The sequence below is a fragment of the Nansenia antarctica genome (genome assembly GCF_963989245.1).
Source record: "Nansenia antarctica genome assembly, chromosome: 6".
Lineage (NCBI taxonomy): Eukaryota > Metazoa > Chordata > Actinopteri > Argentiniformes > Microstomatidae > Nansenia > Nansenia antarctica.
The window spans coordinates 47,556,421-47,578,974 of NC_137676.1; the positions used below are offsets into that span (position 1 = coordinate 47,556,421).

At 40.6% G+C, this 22,554-nt stretch overlaps 3 protein-coding genes across 3 annotated transcripts; all 3 read right to left on the reverse strand.

Annotated features, from left to right (window-relative positions):
• Positions 1–5,305: 5,305 nt before the first annotated feature.
• Positions 5,306–9,586, reverse strand: LOC308160630 (Fanconi anemia group E protein-like; the record flags this gene model as incomplete). The annotated part of the gene is made up of 11 exons (XM_080534574.1): positions 5,306–5,410; positions 5,515–5,640; positions 5,764–5,830; positions 6,000–6,075; positions 6,476–6,599; positions 6,676–6,819; positions 6,952–7,008; positions 7,088–7,132; positions 7,235–7,844; positions 9,252–9,400; positions 9,530–9,586. 11 exons carry the CDS (start codon positions 9,584–9,586, stop codon positions 5,306–5,308), a joined length of 1,560 nt encoding a protein of 519 aa, XP_080390700.1.
• Positions 9,587–13,746: 4,160 nt separating this feature from the next.
• On the reverse strand, positions 13,747–16,867 carry LOC308160631 (Fanconi anemia group E protein-like; the record flags this gene model as incomplete). The annotated part of the gene is made up of 10 exons (XM_080534575.1): positions 16,596–16,867; positions 15,676–16,285; positions 15,529–15,573; positions 15,393–15,449; positions 15,117–15,260; positions 14,917–15,040; positions 14,441–14,516; positions 14,205–14,271; positions 13,956–14,081; positions 13,747–13,851 (listed from the first exon to the last, which is right to left on the reverse strand). The coding sequence occupies exons 1-10, from the start codon at positions 16,856–16,858 to the stop codon at positions 13,747–13,749; spliced, it is 1,617 nt and encodes a 538-aa protein (XP_080390701.1). The 5' UTR covers positions 16,859–16,867.
• A 934-nt stretch (positions 16,868–17,801) lies between these two features.
• Positions 17,802–21,160, reverse strand: mkrn4 (makorin, ring finger protein, 4; the record flags this gene model as incomplete). Its single annotated transcript, XM_080534577.1, has 7 exons — positions 17,802–17,948; positions 18,108–18,228; positions 18,316–18,423; positions 18,575–18,819; positions 19,120–19,154; positions 19,256–19,527; positions 21,150–21,160. The coding sequence occupies 7 exons, from the start codon at positions 21,158–21,160 to the stop codon at positions 17,802–17,804; spliced, it is 939 nt and encodes a 312-aa protein (XP_080390703.1).
• Between the last annotated feature and the right edge of the window lie 1,394 nt (positions 21,161–22,554).

Sequence of the window (22,554 nt, forward strand, 5' to 3'; positions counted from 1 at the left end):
GCGTAGGCCGCGCTGCAATTACACCGTCACATCGCTAGGTGGCAGTGTGTTTTCTATACGTTTTTAAAAGTACACATGTTACAAGCATGATTAAATTCTTGATTTAATGCACGATGACCCATAGATAGTACTGTCATTTAATTAATTTCATGTTGTATCAGCTTTGAATACTCCAAGCTGCATATTCACACAGATGATATAAAAACAATCACACACAAACACACACAAATACTGCAAAATAACTTTATACTAGCTAGATTTTGAAAATGTAAGGATACTGGGGGGTAGAACGCACATATCTAGGAAAGGTCATGAAAGGAGGGTCCTGAAATTTGATCGAGTGCAAAGATTTATTTTTACTCACAGTCGTCAAAAGTCTTTATGCTTTGCGTCATTGACTGTCTTTTTGTAAATCATTGTCAACTATCAAATGTAAAATGTATTTTTTGATAACAAAAGGATTAAAAAAATAAATTAAAAAAAGTCCATTAGAGGTGAGCAAATGTAATGCGTTGCTATCCGGTTGTTAAGCCTGACGTCAAACGTGACATTTTGCAATAGCCGGCCGCGCTAACCACAACACCAAAAGAGTTAAAAACACCAAAAGAGTTTACTCCCTTGGCGGAGCTGATTCACTTCCTTCCATGCGGGAGTCGAACCCCGATCTCCCGCATACCAACCGACCGCTCTAACCACTACACCAAGAAAGTTAACCCGCTTGGTATTGCTGCGAAAGGCCTATTTAAGTTTTTTTTTTTTTTTTTTTTTTTTTTTTTTAAATTTACGTGCTTACGTTCCCTACGTAAGGGCTCTCGCACTTTACACTTCTGCGTAGGCCGCGCTGCAATTACACCGTCACATCGCTAGGTGGCAGTGTGTTTTCTATACGTTTTTAAAAGTACACATGTTACAAGCATGATTAAATTCTTGATTTAATGCACGATGACCCATAGATAGTACTGTCATTTAATTAATTTCATGTTGTATCAGCTTTGAATACTCCAAGCTGCATATTCACACAGATGATATAAAAACAATCACACACAAACACACACAAATACTGCAAAATAACTTTATACTAGCTAGATTTTGAAAATGTAAGGATACTGGGGGGTAGAACGCACATATCTAGGAAAGGTCATGAAAGGAGGGTCCTGAAATTTGATCGAGTGCAAAGATTTATTTTTACTCACAGTCGTCAAAAGTCTTTATGCTTTGCGTCATTGACTGTCTTTTTGTAAATCATTGTCAACTATCAAATGTAAAATGTATTTTTTGATAACAAAAGGATTAAAAAAATAAATTAAAAAAAGTCCATTAGAGGTGAGCAAATGTAATGCGTTGCTATCCGGTTGTTAAGCCTGACGTCAAACGTGACATTTTGCAATAGCCGGCCGCGCTAACCACAACACCAAAAGAGTTAAAAACACCAAAAGAGTTTACTCCCTTGGCGGAGCTGATTCACTTCCTTCCATGCGGGAGTCGAACCCCGATCTCCCGCATACCAACCGACCGCTCTAACCACTACACCAAGAAAGTTAACCCGCTTGGTATTGCTGCGAAAGGCCTATTTAAGTTTTTTTTTTTTTTTTTTTTTTTTTTTTTAAATTTACGTGCTTACGTTCCCTACGTAAGGGCTCTCGCACTTTACACTTCTGCGTAGGCCGCGCTGCAATTACACCGTCACATCGCTAGGTGGCAGTGTGTTTTCTATACGTTTTTAAAAGTACACATGTTACAAGCATGATTAAATTCTTGATTTAATGCACGATGACCCATAGATAGTACTGTCATTTAATTAATTTCATGTTGTATCAGCTTTGAATACTCCAAGCTGCATATTCACACAGATGATATAAAAACAATCACACACAAACACACACAAATACTGCAAAATAACTTTATACTAGCTAGATTTTGAAAATGTAAGGATACTGGGGGGTAGAACGCACATATCTAGGAAAGGTCATGAAAGGAGGGTCCTGAAATTTGATCGAGTGCAAAGATTTATTTTTACTCACAGTCGTCAAAAGTCTTTATGCTTTGCGTCATTGACTGTCTTTTTGTAAATCATTGTCAACTATCAAATGTAAAATGTATTTTTTGATAACAAAAGGATTAAAAAAATAAAATAAAAAAAGTCCATTAGAGGTGAGCAAATGTAATGCGTTGCTATCCGGTTGTTAAGCCTGACGTCAAACGTGACGTTTTGCAATAGCCGGCCGCGCTTACCACAACACCAAAAGAGTTAAAAACACCAAAAGAGTTTACTCCCTTGGCGGAGCTGATTCACTTCCTTCCATGCGGGAGTCGAACCCCGATCTCCCGCATACCAACCGACCGCTCTAACCACTACACCAAGACAGCTAACCCGCTTGGTATTGCTGCGAAAGGCCTATTTAAGTTTTTTTTTTTTTTTTTTTTTTTTTTTTTTACGTGCTTACGTTCCCTACGTAAGGGCTCTCGCACTTTACACTTCTGCGTAGGCCGCGCTGCAATTACACCGTCACATCGCTAGGTGGCAGTGTGTTTTCTATACGTTTTTAAAAGTACACATGTTACAAGCATGATTAAATTCTTGATTTAATGCACGATGACCCATAGATAGTACTGTCATTTAATTAATTTCATGTTGTATCAGCTTTGAATACTCCAAGCTGCATATTCACACAGATGATATAAAAACAATCACACACAAACACACACAAATACTGCAAAATAACTTTATACTAGCTAGATTTTGAAAATGTAAGGATACTGGGGGGTAGAACGCACATATCTAGGAAAGGTCATGAAAGGAGGGTCCTGAAATTTGATCGAGTGCAAAGATTTATTTTTACTCACAGTCGTCAAAAGTCTTTATGCTTTGCGTCATTGACTGTCTTTTTGTAAATCATTGTCAACTATCAAATGTAAAATGTATTTTTTGATAACAAAAGGATTAAAAAAATAAAATAAAAAAAGTCCATTAGAGGTGAGCAAATGTAATGCGTTGCTATCCGGTTGTTAAGCCTGACGTCAAACGTGACGTTTTGCAATAGCCGGCCGCGCTAACCACAACACCAAAAGAGTTAAAAACACCAAAAGAGTTTACTCCCTTGGCGGAGCTGATTCACTTCCTTCCATGCGGGAGTCGAACCCCGATCTCCCGCATACCAACCGACCGCTCTAACCACTACACCAAGACAGCTAACCCGCTTGGTATTGCTGCGAAAGGCCTATTTAAGTTTTTTTTTTTTTTTTTTTTTTTTTTTTTTTTAATTTACGTGCTTACGTTCCCTACGTAAGGGCTCTCGCACTTTACACTTCTGCGTAGGCCGCGCTGCAATTACACCGTCACATCGCTAGGTGGCAGTGTGTTTTCTATACGTTTTTAAAAGTACACATGTTACAAGCATGATTAAATTCTTGATTTAATGCACGATGACCCATAGATAGTACTGTCATTTAATTAATTTCATGTTGTATCAGCTTTGAATACTCCAAGCTGCATATTCACACAGATGATATAAAAACAATCACACACAAACACACACAAATACTGCAAAATAACTTTATACTAGCTAGATTTTGAAAATGTAAGGATACTGGGGGGTAGAACGCACATATCTAGGAAAGGTCATGAAAGGAGGGTCCTGAAATTTGATCGAGTGCAAAGATTTATTTTTACTCACAGTCGTCAAAAGTCTTTATGCTTTGCGTCATTGACTGTCTTTTTGTAAATCATTGTCAACTATCAAATGTAAAATGTATTTTTTGATAACAAAAGGATTAAAAAAATAAAATAAAAAAAGTCCATTAGAGGTGAGCAAATGTAATGCGTTGCTATCCGGTTGTTAAGCCTGACGTCAAACGTGACGTTTTGCAATAGCCGGCCGCGCTAACCACAACACCAAAAGAGTTAAAAACACCAAAAGAGTTTACTCCCTTGGCGGAGCTGATTCACTTCCTTCCATGCGGGAGTCGAACCCCGATCTCCCGCATACCAACCGACCGCTCTAACCACTACACCAAGACAGTTAACCCGCTTGGTATTGCTGCGAAAGGCCTATTTAAATTTTTTTTTTTTTTTTTTTTTTTTTTTTTAATTTACGTGCACATGTTACAAGCATGATTAAATTCTTGATTTAATGCACGATGACCCATAGATAGTACTGTCATTTAATTAATTTCATGTTGTATCAGCTTTGAATACTCCAAGCTGCATATTCACACAGATGATATAAAAACAATCACACACAAAAAAAAATGTATTTTTTGATAACAAAAGGATTTAAAAAATAAAATAAAAAAGTCCATTAGAGGTGAGCAAATGTAATGCGTTGCTATCCGGTTGTTAACAGACATGAACAAGTTGCGACCACACACTTAAGCAGTAACTATATAACTGATGTAACAACTTGAGTACGCACTTAACCCTCCGTGCGGAACAATACTCCCAACTATTAGTTCCGTGGGTGAATTATGTTAACCCACCACAATGGTATAATTATGAGCTGTGGGCAATACTAATGAATTCGATTCATTTTAACGCAACAATGATCAGATCAATAGATCATTCGTGTTTGTTTCAAAACATTATTGATTAATATATATATATATGTATACATAATAATAATAATAATAATAATCCTATTATCTGCTATCTAATCGAACATATATCATGTTCGAGTAGATTGGATACAGAATTTGGCAATAGTATTCTACATCAGAAACTATTCAAGGTCTAATATAAAGGAAAATATTGCTTTAACTATGACTATATAAATTACGCTATTTAATCATTAATATCCAACAACCAATGTTTCAATAATATGTATGATTTAACCTTCACCTCATTCTGTACGGGTACCTCTGGTCACGCTACGCTGTAAAGGAATTCTACGTTGGAAATTACGCTGAAAGACGACGGACGTCGAATGTACAAAAAAAGTCGACCGTATTGGTTGTGGCCAAATGTGGCACAGCCAAATATCTTAACACTTCAACTCTTCAACAATGTCAGACGTTAGGAAACAATCTTCTCCACTTTCTCGTTTCAGCCTCTTTGAAACAGTACCCCTCAAGAAGCCAATTAAAGCTTCTTATAATAAATAAATTAATAAATCGGTTATTTCCGCTACTATAATTAAGGAAGTCACAAAGTACTTTAGGCAATATACGTTTTTAATTGAATGATCTATTATAAAACACAGAAAATCATGTTGAATGAACTTCGTTATCAGTGTGTACTGTATATTAAATATCCAAAACCATTTAGTCATTCATATCAATTGAACAGTTTATTAATATTGGGATCAGTATTTCATGGCAGTGTGATTCTTTTCAGGGCAGCTTGGAGGGACTTCTTCAGGAAGGTCTCATTTGAAGACAAGCAGTGGGAGATAGAGTTCTTGTGTGCTACAGTCACCTGGACAAACAAACACAACAGGAGCAGACCATGTGGGTCAGAAAATAGAATCTGCCAATGACAGTTCAGCCATTAAACTTGATATATATATATCAAAAACATACATGGGTGTTATACTTTGTGAGGACAGTCAACATCATCTTGGCAAACTTCATAGATTTGGACAATTGTGGTGTCTGACTGCCAAGCTGGTCAATGAAAAGTGTGAACAGTTCTTCGTTCAACTCAAGCTGAAAAGCAGATTATAAACAGTTAAAAACAAACCAATGAGACCTACATTCTCTCGTACAACATATTTACGTTAGTCAGATGGAAAAGGATGAGTCTGGTTTGGGGGTAGATGCATGGCTCACCTTAGAGTCTAGCAGGGCATGAATGACTGACAGCACTCCCTCACACCACTCCATTTTGAGTGTCATTCTGAAGAAAAAAGCTGAATGATTGCCTTGCATTGTCATCAGTCTTACGTAATACTTTTGACATTGAAATATAATTCTGACCTTCTATTGATGTACTTTTTTAGGTAGTGAATGGCACATTAAATACATATTATTATGAAACCAGGAGACTTGTGTGTGGATTATCTTACTGAAACACCAGTAGTCTGTAGTGGGGCTCCAGGAAGTCTTGTATCAGTCTGTTAAGCAGCTCAGCCTGTGCTTTGCCTGAGTAGAACATCACAGATTGAGATATGAGATCAGCAGTGTTTTGAATACTAATTTGAACTGATGGACAGTTATTGCTTTCCTATTCGGTTGTTAAGTCTGACTTCAAACGTGACATTTAGCAATTTCCGGGTCCAAACCAGAAATTCCCTGCACCAAAGCGGTAGAATGACAGTTCAATCGTTTTTTTGACTCGGATCTATTCATACAACAAGGGACACAGCACTTTCCCGTTTTCCCATATTTGTCAGCGTCTTTGAGCCTCGAAAAAGCACTATATAAATATAATTTATTATTATTATTACTGAGGCATTACGAAGAGAGCGCCTCAGCCAACTTTACGTCATGACTTAACAACCGAATTGCAAATCAGATTAATCAATGTGACCCCCCGCCTCACCGGTCTGACTCTCCTCTAGGATTGGCCCAATCAGGACATGGCAGGTTGGCCTGGGGTAGCAACTGCACAGTGATGTCGCTGCTGTAACTAGACACCGTGAGGCAGGTTCTGAGAGGGAGAGGACCTACAAGGAGAACAGTATGGGAGAGGGGTTAAGTACGGCAAGATGGAGATCTCGATTTAAATAAACAATGAGGTACCTTTCCCAGTAGGAGGCTCTTGATGAGTGTGGCTGCTGTACTGTAGCTGAGGTCAGGAGTGAGTGCCAGTAGGCAGCTGCAGAGCTGAGGGAGGATCTGTTCTGGCAAATCCGACAAACTCAGCATTTCACATAACACGTCCACCTGAAAGTAGATAGCGTGAAGGGTTGTTATTGGACAAGGCAAATAATGTAGTCAATGGGCATTTGATTTTGCTTATGGCTTATTAAGACAACAACTGAACAACTAAAACATTTATGAGGTAGAAGCTCTAACCTGGGAGGGGTCACAGTCATTCAGCACTCTGAGGACATCCACAGAGCTCTGGTCCCACTAAGCAAAGACGAGACAGTCAGGACTCTTTCTCATGAGCTGACACTGTCACTCCATTGAAAAACTGTAGGAATCTTACCTCCATCTCGCTTTCCAGTAGCTCCTTAATTTGAGGGATAGAAGCCTGACAAGAAAAAACTTTAACAGTTAGGCCCAGTCTAACCAATAGAACAATAATGACTGAATGTACAAGTCAGGTCACAGGAATCTATTGGTTTTTTCTTACTTTAATGTGTTCAGGCAGTGAATCAATTGGACTCTCGGTTGCTGTTGGCTGCTGTGGCTCACATCTGGCTTTTGTAGGGACACCACCCCCTGTGTTTGATAGGTCACCTTTCAAACCATCAGTCTCTATTGTTGGACCCTCACTGCTACAGGTCCACTCAGTGTCGACAGGAGAGGGATCCATCTTTAACCTCTTACTCTGCTGCCCATCTTGCTCTGTATCTGAGTGTAGATCCACACAGCTGCTTTTCCTCTTCCTCTGAGACACCAAATCTGGCAGCTCTAGTCCACTCCGAGAGGGTGGTGGCTCTTTTGGTCCAGCTAAGCGTGAATCCCATGCCCCTGTTTTACCAGCGCCACCCAAACGCTCAACCAGTCCTCTCATTCTCTCTCTACACTGTAGAGTAAACAGGGGCTCCTTCCCAGAACAACCCAGGTCCCTTTTAAGTTGTTCAATCATGGCAGAGACCCAGGGGTTTGGAGAGGGCTCCTGGCTGAGACAGTTCAGGAGCTGAAGCACACCGGTTTTGGGAAGCACTGGGTAGACAAGATGAAGGAGGGACAACAGGCTCCGCTTGAAGGCCATTGGGAACAGCCAGACAAGGGGCTTACTGTGAAGTAAAGTAAACGGTGTGAATGAGAATACCAGGCTATAGACCATTTTCTGTTTTGTGCAGACACTAATACAGTATATAATGAATACATCATGTTATCTAAATCTAACCAGAGAATATGGTCACTACTAGTGACAGGGGCGCCGCTAGAGATTCTGGGCCCCATGACAGAATATGATTTTGGGCCCCCCCACCTAAACCACCCATCAACCTAAACCCAGTTGAAGTTGATGAACTATTGATGCACTGCAAGAAATCCAATGATGGACATCTTTTGTAAATGTAATTTAAAATTACAGTTAATACAGGAATCAACAATTCAGCAAAGAAATCTCAACATTCTTTAACTTATTAAATTAAGACTTGAACAACACAAGGACAAAAGTATAATTAAATGAAGATTGGAACCCAATTATAAAAGTATAAATCACACAAAAAGTAAAAAATATAATTTTAATGGGGTGGTATTGTGTCTAAATAAATGTAGATCTTGTAAAGATCAGTTGGCCATAATACTGTCAGGATTAGATCAATGAAGAATTACAGCAGAGAGATATTTACTGACTCAGCATTGCTTGTTTCACAGAAAGACAAACGTGTCTTATACAAAAGGGAGCAACACAGACATGGTGCCAGCGAAATTGAATAGTGAAATGGGAAGATTTTTATTTTTACACTGCGGCAGTACTGTGGAATAGTATACCTGGAGAGCTAAAAACTATATCTAGCCTAATGCACAACGATTCAAGATAGGAGTAAAGAGATCAAATCAAATCAAAGCTAAACGCTGGGCCTTCTTAGTAGCAAAATCTTTAATAAGATCCTTGAAATCTAGTGATAAAGCCAACTTGCTGTGCGGCTGTCATTGTCCTTTGTTACTTCTTGCTCTTCTTCTTCTGCCTCTTTACCTCTTAATTTTTTTAATTTTAATAAAAAAAACACTACCCCCCCACCTCTGCTCTCCTTAATTTTAGGCTTAAAACTTAAGGCTTAATTTTGTTAAACATAGAGAAACAAAACTCCAGTTTGTTTCTTTTGTGACTTTTTTTAAATAGGCAATTTTATAGTTTAATACATAGAATTATAATTTGAAGTCGGCTACATTAACGTCCTTATGACAATTTTTTTTTTTTTTTTTTTTTTCTTTTTTAAGATTCTCATGGGCCCCTGTCAGTGCTGGGCCCTTAGAATCGTCCTAACTTACCACCCCCTTAGCGGCGCCCCTGACTAGTGACATCGTCATATCTGGCTAACTGTGACACATCAAACCAGGGACTGATTAATTAAGGGGTGTGGGGGGCCAGGCGTCCTTGAAAGCGTCCCCCCCCCCCCCCCAATCTCATTTTATGATCAGACCGATTTGAAATGATGAATTCACGAACTTGTGGCTTTTCTCTAACTTACGATGTTAGTTGTGCATCACCGTCTGAGTATATTTCCTCCTGGCAAAGTGTCTCAAGACAAGTGTGTAGGGAGAAGTTGGGATCGGAGCGTTGCTGACGCCGGAACACCCCCAGGGCTCTGCGGACGCCAGTGGCGCCTGACAACAGTGACTGATTGAAAACTTTATTAGAAGATTTGCAGAAGTAGGTACATGAAAGTACATATTACATACAAGGTCAACTAACAGGATAAAAACCCAAGAAAGCCACTGGCTTATTTCAATTGGGGTCCTTGATTGACCTGAGCAGTAACCTGGAACGGCCATCAAACCGGAGCAACAACGTATTTGTATCCATTGCCTTAAGACACTTGCAGCAACTTCTAGCGGTAGTACAAACTTCAACCAGCTGCATACGGTGGTCTCTTCATATCATGTCTGATACGTTACACATGTTCCCTTCGCGGATCAAATGAGGCGAGATGAAGTACTGATGAGTGTCGCTAGCGCCATCTGCTGGGCTGGAGTAGAGCTGGAAGCTGTAGCGGTCTTTGAAAAGGGTGTAGTAGAGCAATGTCTAAACCTTACCGCTAAAACCAATATAGACCTATTATTGATTATTATTATTATTTGATTCAGTCAGTCAAATTTCTTAAATCCCCCACCTATTAAGGTCCAATCCATAACAATTGTATTTATTCTCTGCCAGGTTTCAAAATGAACAATACATTAAAATGCGGGAAACTGTGAAACATGTTTTATTGAATTCAAACTGGATTCAAACTGGTTCTAAAAGTAATAAAATCTCACATCTGGTGGGTATTCCATCAACGTCGCTAAAGGAAAATCCAGATTTATTTTCATAAATCTCACAAGATTTTCAAAAATAAGACTGGATTTTCCTTTAGCAACGTTGATGGAATACCCCCCAGGTCTTCATTCAGCATGTCAACACTGCAATAAGTTGGTCTCAAGTATGTCATTGACAAGTGGAAAGTAGCAGGGACACAGGCTACATAAAAATTATCTAGTACACAACATTTTAAAATCTTAACCAAATGGTGACACAGCATAGGCACAATTGACATATTTAACAAGACCAATCAATGGAAGAGGGTTAACCTTAAGGAGACAACAAAAATTAACTACAACTTGCATGGAACCCCATTGTCAAGCCCCAATCACCCTGTCAAACAAAGGGGAATTTACAGAATTCATAAAAACAGAATTTAATAACAACAAATAACAATCAAGTTCAGCTTGGGAGGCTTGACAACTAGAAATAAAGTAGATGCTGGTCTGCCTGTGTTAGACCATTTTCAGTCTTTGCAAGCACAGAGCAGGGCCGATAAAGCTTAGAAAAGGTCATACTCGTCACTGTGGTACATTAGAAACTCGTCGTCATCTTCGTCATAGACATTCAGTACGTCTAACAGTAGGGTCATTGCCATGACCTGATCAAGAAACTCATCCAGATTCACTGCATGATGCTAGCAAGGTGATGCTAGCACATGATGCTGTGCAAGGTGATGCTAGCACATGATGCTGTGCAAGGTGGATATTAAGATACAATATTACTTGGGCAGAAAACACATATTTACACCAATAGCAGGTAATGTTAGTTTTTCTTTCTCTTTTGCAGTTGGTTTAAAATGAAAACTACACAAAAAACCTGTTGCAGGCCCCCCCCCTCTCACTTGATGTTTTCCTCCAGGTAACGATGCATTCCAGGCAGAAGGAATGACTGCAGTTTGGTAGGATGTCAAAACGACGGTCCTCAGTACGTCTTCTCATATACCTTGTCCATGCAGATGCCACAGGTTACATCTTTGCAAGGGGAGCGGCACCTCTTCGCTTTCTTTGCAGGCTCCCCCCCCGGAGGGCGAAAGACACCACATCCTCAGGGCCGTAGGGATCCAGTCCATACAGCCACTGTTGGTAGTCCGGGGGTGAGAGGTTGCTCGTCTCCTTCTCCCAGTCCTCTTCCTCGAGAGGGGGCGCGGGGGGGTTCGGGGCTTCAGGGTGGGGCGGATCTATTACTCCACCACCACCCCCACTCCACCCCCACCCCCATTCCGCCTCCAATCCCGCCAGTCGTTAGGGTCCATAGGGTGACTGACTGTCTGGGACATCCTGTATGCGGCTGGCTGGTCCTCCCTCACAAGACTCTACTGTTGTTGCTTCTCTGTTAATATGCAGTTATACGCATATATATATATAACTGCATATTAATATATATTTAATCCTGCATATTAATATATATATATATATAACTGCATATTAATATATATATATAACTGCATATTAATATATATTTAATCCTGCATATTAATATATATATATAACTGCATATTAATATATAACTGCATATTAATATATATTTAATCCTGCATATAATTATATATAACTGCATATTAATATATATTTAATCCTGCATATTACTATATATATAACTGCATATTAATATATATATAACTGCATATTAATATATATTTAATCCTGCATATATATATAACTGCATATTAAGATACAATATTACTTTAGTAAAAAGGGGCAGAAAACAAATATTTACACCAATAGCAGGTAATGTTAGTTTTTCTTTCTCTTTTGCAGTTGGTTTAAAATGAAAACTACACAACCTGTTGCAGGCCCCCCCCCCCCTCTCACTTGATAACTTCCTCCTGAAAGTTTTTGGTTTTCCTCCAGGTAACGATGCATTCCAGGCAGAAGGAATGACTGCAGTTTGGTAGGATGCCAAAACGACGGTCCTCAGTACGTCTTCTCATATACCTTGTCCATGCAGATGCCACAGGTCACATCTTTGCAAGGGGAGCGGCACCTCTTCGCTTTCGCGCCAAAGCGTGAGTGAAAATAGCACATGCCTGGGCTAGCACGGCTATCGGTGGTAGGTGGGCCCTTGTTAGCTAGCCTGTCTCTGCCAGGGGGAGTGGTGTGTCGGGGCTAGCACTTAAGGGGTAAAACGCTGGGTAGCTAGGAAGAAGCGGTCAGCCTCTTCTGCTAACTCACGGGGTTCCGTAATAGTCGTATTAGCGAGCGCTGTCTGTACATGTGCGGGCATGTGCCGAAGAAACAGTTCAATAAATAGAAAATGTGGTTCTTCCGTACCTAGTAGGTTCAGCATCATGTCCATGTGCTGGGAAGGCTTGCTGTCTCCCAGCCCCTGAATTGCGAACAGACGTCGGGCTCGTTCTGACCGTGATAGTTCGAAGGTCTTGAGGAGGAGAGCCTTAAATGCTGTATATTTATTCAGGGCAGGGGGAGCTGTAATGAAGCCCACCGTTCTGGCTGCAGTGGAGCTCCCCAGCGCCGAGACGACATGGTAGTAGCGCGCGGCGGCGTCTGCAATCCCACGGAGGGAGAACTGCGCTTCCGTCTGCGCGAACCATGCTGCCGCGGACGTCTCCCAAAACTCCGGCAATTTGAGAATAACGGTGTTATTTGCCATGTTCGGTTCAGTCTCGGATACTTCAACGGGACTGACGTCGGGGTCACCAGTGTAGAGACGGGAGTCGGAGGCGGCGTGTCGAATGTCACAGCTAAACGTTTATTAACAGACATGAACAAGTTGCGACCACACACTTAAGCAGTAACTATATAACTGATGTAACAACTTGAGTACCACGCACTTAACCCTCCGTGCGGAACAATACTCCCAACTATTAGTTCCGTGGGTGAATTATGTTAACCCACCACAATGGTATAATTATGAGCTGTGGGCAATACTAATGAATTCGATTCATTTTAACGCACCAATAGATGATCAGATCTGTTTGTTTCAAAACATTATTGATTAATGTATCTATGTATACATAATAATAATAATTATCCTATTATCTGCTATCTAATCGAACATATCATGTTCGAGTAGATTGGATACAGAATTTGGCAATAGTATTCTACATCAGAAACTATTCAAGGTCTAATATAAAGGAAAATATTGCTTTAACTATGACTATATAAATTACGCTATTTAATCATTAATATCCAACAACCAATGTTTCAATAATATGTATGATTTAACCTTCACCTCATTTTGTACGGGTACCTCTGGTCACGCTACGCTGTAAAGGAATTCTACGTTGGAAATTACGCTGAAAGACGACGGACGTCGAATGTACAAAAAAGTCGACCGTATTGGTTGTGGCCAAATGTGGCACAGCCAAATACCTTAACACTTCAACTCTTCAACAATGTCAGACGTTAGGAAACAATCTTCTCCACTTTCTCGTTTCAGCCTCTTTGAAACAGTACCCCTCAAGAAGCCAATTAAAGCTTCTTATAATAAATAAATTAATAAATCGGTTATTTCCGCTACTATAATTAAGGAAGTCACAAAGTACTTTAGGCAATATACGTTTTTAATTGAATGATCTATTATAAAACACAGAAAATCATGTTGAATGAACTTCGTTATCAGTGTGTACTGTATATTCAATATCCAAAACCATTTAGTCATTCATATCAATTGAATAGTTTATTAATATTGGGATCAGTATTTCATGGCAGTGTGATTCTTTTCAGGGCAGCTTGGAGGGACTTCTTCAGGAAGGTCTCATTTGAAGACAAGCAGTGGGAGATAGAGTTCTTGTGTGCTACAGTCACCTGGACAAACAAACACAACAGGAGCAGACCATGTGGGTCAGAAAATAGAATCTGCCAATGACAGTTCAGCCATTAAACTTGATATATATATATCAAAAACATACATGGGTGTTATACTTTGTGAGGACAGTCAACATCATCTTGGCAAACTTCATAGATTTGGACAATTGTGGTGTCTGACTGCCAAGCTGGTCAATGAAAAGTGTGAACAGTTCTTCGTTCAACTCAAGCTGAAAAGCAGATTATAAACAGTTAAAAACAAACCAATGAGACCTACATTCTCTCTTACAACATATTTACGTTAGTCAGATGGAAAAGGATGAGTCTGGTTTGGGGGTAGATGCATGGCTCACCTTAGAGTCTAGCAGGGCATGAATGACTGACAGCACTCCCTCACACCACTCCATTTTGAGTGTCATTCTGAAGAAAAAAGCTGAATGATTGCCTTGCATTGTCATCAGTCTTACGTAATACTTTTGACATTGAAATATAATTCTGACCTTCTATTGATGTACTTTTTTAGGTAGTGAATGGCACATTAAATACATATTATTATGAAACCAGGAGACTTGTGTGTGGATTATCTTACTGAAACACCAGTAGTCTGTAGTGGGGCTCCAGGCAGTCTTGTATCAGTCTGTTAAGCAGCTCAGCCTGTGCTTTGCCTGAGTAGAACATCACAGATTGAGATATGAGATCAGCAGTGTTTTGAATACTAATTTGAACTGATGGACAGTTATTGCTTTCCTATTCGGTTGTTAAGTCTGACTTCAAACGTGACATTTAGCAATTTCCGGGTCCAAACCAGAAATTCCCTGCACCAAAGCGGTAGAATGACAGTTCAATCGTTTTTTTGACTCGGATCTATTCATACAACAAGGGACACAGCACTTTCCCGTTTTCCCATATTTGTCAGCGTCTTTGAGCCTCGAAAAAGCACTATATAAATATAATTTATTATTATTATTACTGAGGCATTTCGAAGAGAGCGCCTCAGCCAACTTTACGTCATGACTTAACAACCGAATTGCAAATCAGATTAATCAATGTGACCCCCCGCCTCACCGGTCTGACTCTCCTCTAGGATTGGCCCAATCAGGACATGGCAGGTTGGCCTGGGGTAGCAACTGCACAGTGATGTCGCTGCTGTAACTAGACACCGTGAGGCAGGTTCTGAGAGGGAGAGGACCTACAAGGAGAACAGTATGGGAGAGGGGTTAAGTACGGCAAGATGGAGATCTCGATTTAAATAAACAATGAGGTACCTTTCCCAGTAGGAGGCTCTTGATTAGTGTGGCTGCTGTACTGTAGCTGAGGTCAGGAGTGAGTGCCAGTAGGCAGCTGCAGAGCTGAGCTAGGATCTGTTCTGGCAACTCCGAGAAACTCAGCAGTTCACATAACACATCCACCTGAAAGTAGATAGCGTGAAGGGTTGTTATTGGACAAGGCAAATAATGTAGTCAATGGGCATTTGATTTTGCTTATGGCTTATTAAGACAACAACTGAACAACTAAAACATTTATGAGGTAGAAGCTCTAACCTGGGAGGGGTCACAGTCATTCAGCACTCTGAGGACATCTACAGAGCTCTGGTCCCACTAAGCAAAGACGAGACAGTCAGGACTCTTTCTCATGAGCTGACACTGTCACTCCATTGAAAAACTGTAGGAATCTTACCTCCATCTCGCTTTCCAGTAGCTCCTTAATTTGAGGGATAGAAGCCTGACAAGAAAAAACTTTAACAGTTAGGCCCAGTCTAACCAATAGAACAATAATGACTGAATGTACAAGTCAGGTCACAGGAATCTATTGTTTTTTTCTTACTTTAATGTGTTCAGGCAGTGAATCAATTGGACTCTCGGTTGCTGTTGGCTGCTGTGGCTCACATCTGGCTTTTGTAGGGACACCACCCCCTGTGTTTGATAGGTCACCTTTCAAACCATCAGTCTCTATTGTTGGACCCTCACTGCTACAGGTCCACTCAGTGTCGACAGGAGAGGGATCCATCTTTAACCTCTTACTCTGCTGCCCATCTTGCTCTGTATCCGAGTGTAGATCCACACAGCTGCTTTTCCTCTTCCTCTGAGACACCAAATCTGGCAGCTCTAGTCCACTCCCAGAGGGTGGTGGCTCTTTTGGTCCAGCTAAGCGTGAATCCCATGCCCCTGTTTTACCAGCGCCACCCAAACGCTCAACCAGTCCTCTCATTCTCTCTCTACACTGTAGAGTAAACAGGGGCTCCTTCCCAGAACAACCCAGGTCCCTTTGAAGTTGTTCAATCATGGCAGAGACCCAGGGGTTTGGAGAGGGCTCCTGGCTGAGACAGTTCAGCAGCTGAAGCACACCGGTTTTGGGAAGCACTGGGTAGACAAGATGAAGGAGGGACAACAGGCTCCGCTTGAAGGCCATTGGGAACAGCCAGACAAGGGGCTTACTGTGAAGTAAAGTAAACGGTGTGAATGAGAATACCAGGCTATAGACCATTTTCTGTTTTGTGCAGACACTAATACAGTATATAATGAATACATCATGTTATCTAAATCTAACCAGAGAATATGGTCACTACTAGTGACATCGTCATATCTGGCTAACTGTGAGACATCAAACCACGGACTGATTAAGGGGTGTGTGTGTGGGGGGGGGGGGCAGGCGTCCTTGAAAGCGTCCCCCCCCCCAATCTCATTTTATGATCAGACCGATTTGAAATGATGAATTCACGAACTTGTGGCTTTTCTCTCACTTACGATGTTAGTGGTGCATCACCGTCTGGGTATATTTCCTCCTGGCAAAGTGTCTCAAGACAAGTGTGTAGGGAGAAGTTGGGATCCGAGCGTTGCTGACGCTGGAACACCCACAGGGCTCTGCGGACGCCGGTGGCGCCTGACAACAGTGACCTGAGCAGTAACCTGGAGCGGCCGTCAAACCGGAGCAACAACGTATTTGTATCCATTGCCTTCAGACACCTGCAGCAACTTCTAGCGGTAGCACAAACTTCAACCAGCTGCATACGGTGGTCTCTTCATATCATGTCTGAAACGTTACACATTTTCCCTTCGCGGATCAAAGAGGCGAGATGAAGTACTGGTGAGTGTCGCTAGCGCCATCTGCTGGGCTGGAGTAGAACTATTGAACTGGAAGCTGTAGCGGTCTTTCAAAAGGGTGTAGTAGACCAATGTCTAAACCTTACCGCTAAAACCAATATAGACCTATTGCCAAATTCAGTCAGTCAAATTTCTTAAATCCCCCACCTATTAAGGTCTAATCCATAACAATTGTATTTATTCTCTGCCAGGTGTCAAAATGAACAATACATTAAAATGCGGGAAACTGTGAAAAAACATGTTTTAATTCAAACTGGTTCTAAAAGTAATAAAATCTCACATCTGGTGGGTATGCCATCAACGTCGCTAAAGGAAAATCCAGGTTTATTTTCATAAATCTCACAAGATTTTCAAAAACAAGACTGGATTTTCCTTTAGCAACGTTGATGGAATACCCCCCAGGTCTTCATTCAGCATGTCAACACTGCAATAAGTTGGTCTCAAGTATGTCATTGACAAGTGGAAAGTAGCAGGGACACAGGCTACATAAAAATGATCTAGTACACAACATTTTAAAATCTTAACCAAATGGTGACACAGCATAGGCACAATTGACATATTTAACAAGACCAATCAATGGAAGAGGGTTAACCTTAAGGAGACAACAAAAATGAACTACAACTTGCATGGAACCCCATTGTCAAGCCCCAATCACCCTGTCAAACAAAGGGGTCTAATTAAGAACAGTAGCTGTTGATGAAACTTAAATGGTTACAAGACTGATCAGAATTCCATCACAACAATCAAGTTCAGCTTGGGAGGCTTGACAACTAGAAATAAAGTAGATGCTGGTCTGCCTGTGTTAGACCATTTTCAGTCTTTGCAAGCACAGAGCAGGGCCGATAAAGCTTAGAAAAGGTCATACTCGTCACTGTGGTACATTAGAAACTCGTCGTCATCATCGTAGTCATCTTCGTCATAGACATTCATTACGTCTAACAGTAGGGTTATTGCCATGACCTGATCAAGAAACTCATCCAGAGTCTCAGCATGATGCTATTGGAAGAGAGAAAGAGGAAGTCAGTGAACTGTTTTACAATGCAGAAATACATTTAATAAGTCTACAATTAAACCTCTATTGTCTTCCAGTTGGCATTTATAAATCTATAGTGAAGTAGCCAACAGAAAGTCAAAATGAAATATGAGATTACTTACAGAATGTGTTGAGCGACGGCGGCGGTGAGGACGGTAGCCATGTGGAAGGTCATGCGCATAGAGGCACTCTGCCTTGAAGGGACAGCATCCATGGCGCATGAAGAGATTACATTTTCTTTTACTGGAATAACAGAACAAAATGTTGACCAAAATAATTAAGACACAACAGCTCAATTTGTCCTAATGCCAGGCTGAACAAAAAACGTACCTGCATTTCTCTCTAAAGGTAGTAATAAGAGTTTCCTTTAGCAGTCCTTCCACCCAGTACTTACTGGGGATGTAAAAGGATGATTTCACTCTGCACTGTGGACAAGCCCTAAGGTGGATATTAAGATACAATATTACTTTATTAAAAAGGGGCAGAAAACAAATATTTACACCAATAGCAGGTAATGTTAGTTTTTATTTCTCTTTTGCAGTTGGTTTAAAATGAAGACAACCTGTTGCAGCCCCCCCCCCCCTCTCACTTGATAACTTCCTCCTGAAAGTTTTTGGTTTTCCTCCAGGTGACAATGCATTCCAGGCAGAAGGAATGACTGCAGTTTGGAAGGATGCCAAAACGACGGTCCTCAGTACTGGTCTTCTCATACACCTTGTCCATGCAGATGCCACAGGTCACATCTTTGCTCTGGTTGAAAGAGTCCGTTTGGACCTGGTCACTAGGGGCAGCAGCACCACCAAGCTCTGCTGCCTTCTGGGATGAGCCCTCATCCTGACAAACAAAACATATTTTTATAAGACTAATTGATCCACATTATGGAAAATCAACTTTTTGCCCTACCACATACTCCATACTCCATACCTTTTTTGACAGGACCATTGAAATGTAATGGGGGTAACAAATACATCAGGTATTAGTGGGGCAACAAATACAGCAGATATTACGTACAAAATAAATGTTTTTTTATAACTACACCTGTTTTTGGTCTTCTAACGATGTGCCAGCTTGAGCTAATAGATTACTGTAAGGAAGAATTTTAGCTGATGTCTTGGGAGTCTGCTGAACTGATACTTGGGGAACAGCGAAATTTAACTGTGACATCACCTCTGCAAAAAAAAGAAAGAAACTGCATTTGAATATAGTCAGAGTCTCCTCTGTACAGTACCTAATAGAAAAGATAAGGCTAAGTTCGCCAGTTAAAGTATACCTTGCTGTTGGGGTGAGGATGAACCCTCTGCTAAATCTTCCTCAGTAATATTGGTGGTCTGATGCCCAAAGTTGTTCTGCAGGTTGGCTACATGTGTCGGCACAGACTCTGACCCCCTGCGGTGTTGGCTAGAAAACCTTTGAGCCTGAAGTAAAGCAGGCTCTGAGCCTCTGCGGCCAGGCAGCACATCCCAAGGTGTATGGACGATTGGAGCTGAACCCCTTCTACTTGTAGTGGTTCCCTCACTATCAGGCTGAAGGATGTGGCGATATCTGAAACATATACCAAAGGGAATGACATGTGCACATGGCCAGTGCACATCGCTGGCTCAAATATTGCATGATAATCAATTAGACAGTAAGACAGACCATAATGCATTTTAAAAGTTTTACCTGCAGCTCTCTCCAAACCAGCATCCACCTTTCTGGAAGTACCTGCATATTTGAGCTGATGGCAACACTGGCAACTGGTGTAGAAAATGACAACAGGCACCAAACGGACATGATCCTTCCATGAATTGCCTGTAATAAAATAGACACATGAAGCAGCCAGGCATCTCATCAGATTGCTTGGGCATGATGGCCACGTCTCAGGTGGGCAAAGCAAAGGGATGAATAACTACGGTAAGTAGCACCACACCACTACCAGCTAGTACAGTCAAAGTGCAGTTGTGTGAGCCATCTAGTGTCAGTTGCCTGCAATTGACGCAGATTTTCAACGTTCACTCACTTTCCTCAAAAAAGGACCTCTGCCAGTTTACCATTTTGGTCTGTTGTGGATTTATTACCACACTTGTCATCAACTTTCTATAATTACCTGTGAACCAGCACTTATATCACCAAATTTAACGAAGCCTTATGTAAATGAGTAATTATGTATCAAGCCTGTTAATACACCTGTCTCAGCAAAGAACATTTCAAACTAAAGTCCACTGAAATGTTCCACATAGAATGAAATCAAAATTGTATCAATAAATGATGCATGTGTGGTCCTCTCATGGAAAGTTACCTATGATTCAGCATAAATGATGGCCCTGTGACACCCTGTTGCTCTCAATTTGGACATAATCAATAACAGGAAACAAGAGGCACCTGAAGATAACCAATCAATCTTAGGCCCTGTGACAAACCAAACCTACTATGAAAGTGTATTTAACTCTGATGTATGAATGCATCAAGTTGGTTGCTATCCTGAAGAACTAGGCTAGCAACTCAGGGTTTTTTGTTATGATAATAAAAGCCTGTACCAATCTGACAACTGGTCTCCTGGGGATTTTTAATTCCTTCACAAATCCATGATGAATGACTTCATAACATCCCTCTACAGACATTGACTAAGAATACTAGATCCGATTCCTACTATGGCTGGATCTTTCTACCCCAACCGCTTGCTAGCTTGACAACGACACTGAAGTCCATAGCCACCACATAGTTGACCGGTTTGCTCATTACATCTCGTTATACAAAGCCACGTGCCGAGCTAGTTTACTCGCATCGTTTGAACCAAAACAAACATGTCATGAGGATCAGATCAGTCATTCGCAGTGATCAGGATGAGCGATAAACTAGCCTGTCTGCAACTTCCTGCTAAATCCCAAAACCCACCTGCAAATCCCTCTAAATCTGCGTATCTCTGCGGAAACCCATACTGTTCCATCTTTAAGTCTTAAGAAAGTCAAAACAAATTCGACAAGCAAAGGAACTACCAAACAGTCAACTGACTACGTCATACAATACCTCACGAGAATCAAACCAGCAGAGCTCGTGCTGCTTCAAACTCCAACAAACAGCAGTTAGCTACTCCCTGAACATATATTTTGTATTTCTAAAACATATTTTTCATAGAGAAGCCTTGCATTCATCTAGCTACCAGAGACTCGACTTTGCCTTCTCACTTTTTCAACATTGTCGTTAAAATGTAGTAGCAAGCAATGTTGTCACAACGTGCATTCAGAGCCATCAATGTTTACGAGACGCTTACCTACAAAGTGCACTACTACGACCAGACACATGTTGACCTGGGCCTGTGTCCATCTTTAGACCTGTCTTTAATGGGTCATCAATTCTGCATGCGTGAAACAACTTGACCTAAATAGCAAGAAGGCGTGGCCCTACCGCCTATTCATTAAGAAAGGAGCCAATAGAAAGTCAATAGAAAACATGATGGGACTAACAGAAACCACTGACCCTTTGGGCCGGTGTCCCAGGCAGACTAGTCCTGGACTAAAAAAATCTAAAGATAATCTGACAAAAACATTTGTCTAGCACATCTGTGTCTGGGAAACAAGCCCTTAGTGTCTGACAAGACTGGCATATTACTATGCAATCTAATTAGTAATTATTATTATTATTATTATTATTACCTATGACATCTATTGACGTCTATTTCATTCCTTCAGCTATTATGCCAAAACGGTTCTACTTAGAAAATGTCCCACACAATTATGGGATCTATTCTATACACTACTGACAAGTTTGTTGATTGTATCAATGGATAAAACAATCTTATGTTGTCAATAAAATCACCACCAATATTGTTATTTGTAGGGTATTTAATCTTCTTAGTAATGATGCTGAAAGAGAGGCAATGAATAACAATGATAATCAAAAAACATACCTTAAGTACATTCCATCAATCACTGGAGGACAAAATGAATGACAAAATGGGCACACATATAACAGTTTTGGTAGCTCCACTGTTGACTCATACCATTGCCAATGACAGGCTAAAGACAACCACATCTTAATTGGGTTTGGTACACCTTGAGAACACATTGCACTTATTCAATGAGAAACAGTGTAGTACCCTGTTTTATAACCAGTTACCGAGAACAGTAACAGGGCCCAGTTGTATAGTCCAAAGCTGAAAAAAGGGAATATCCCATTGTCCTTTAAACATTATGGAGATTCTTATTCTCATGAACTCGGTCCCCAATGATATCAAAAATTACAAAAATGGTTGTGCTGAAAGTGTTTGTGAAGGGAAGCACAAGAGGAAAATGGATTAATAGGGAACAATAGGATATTTTAGGGAACATCCCTCTCTTAACATTTAAAACACAAACAAATATCAATTAGAGTTTCATAAATGTGCATACTCTGCAATTTAAACAATATTTTATTATCAGTTAAAGTTTCCAAATGTACATTCAGTTGTGGTTTGTTAAGAAAGACAGAGGTAGTTACAGTTAGTAATATGAAGTTTATATATTTTTTGCACATCTTTCCTATGGCACATTGCACATCAACCCCTTGAATTAAATCTTTATTGTGTACCAACAGCAAAGGAATTTAGACACT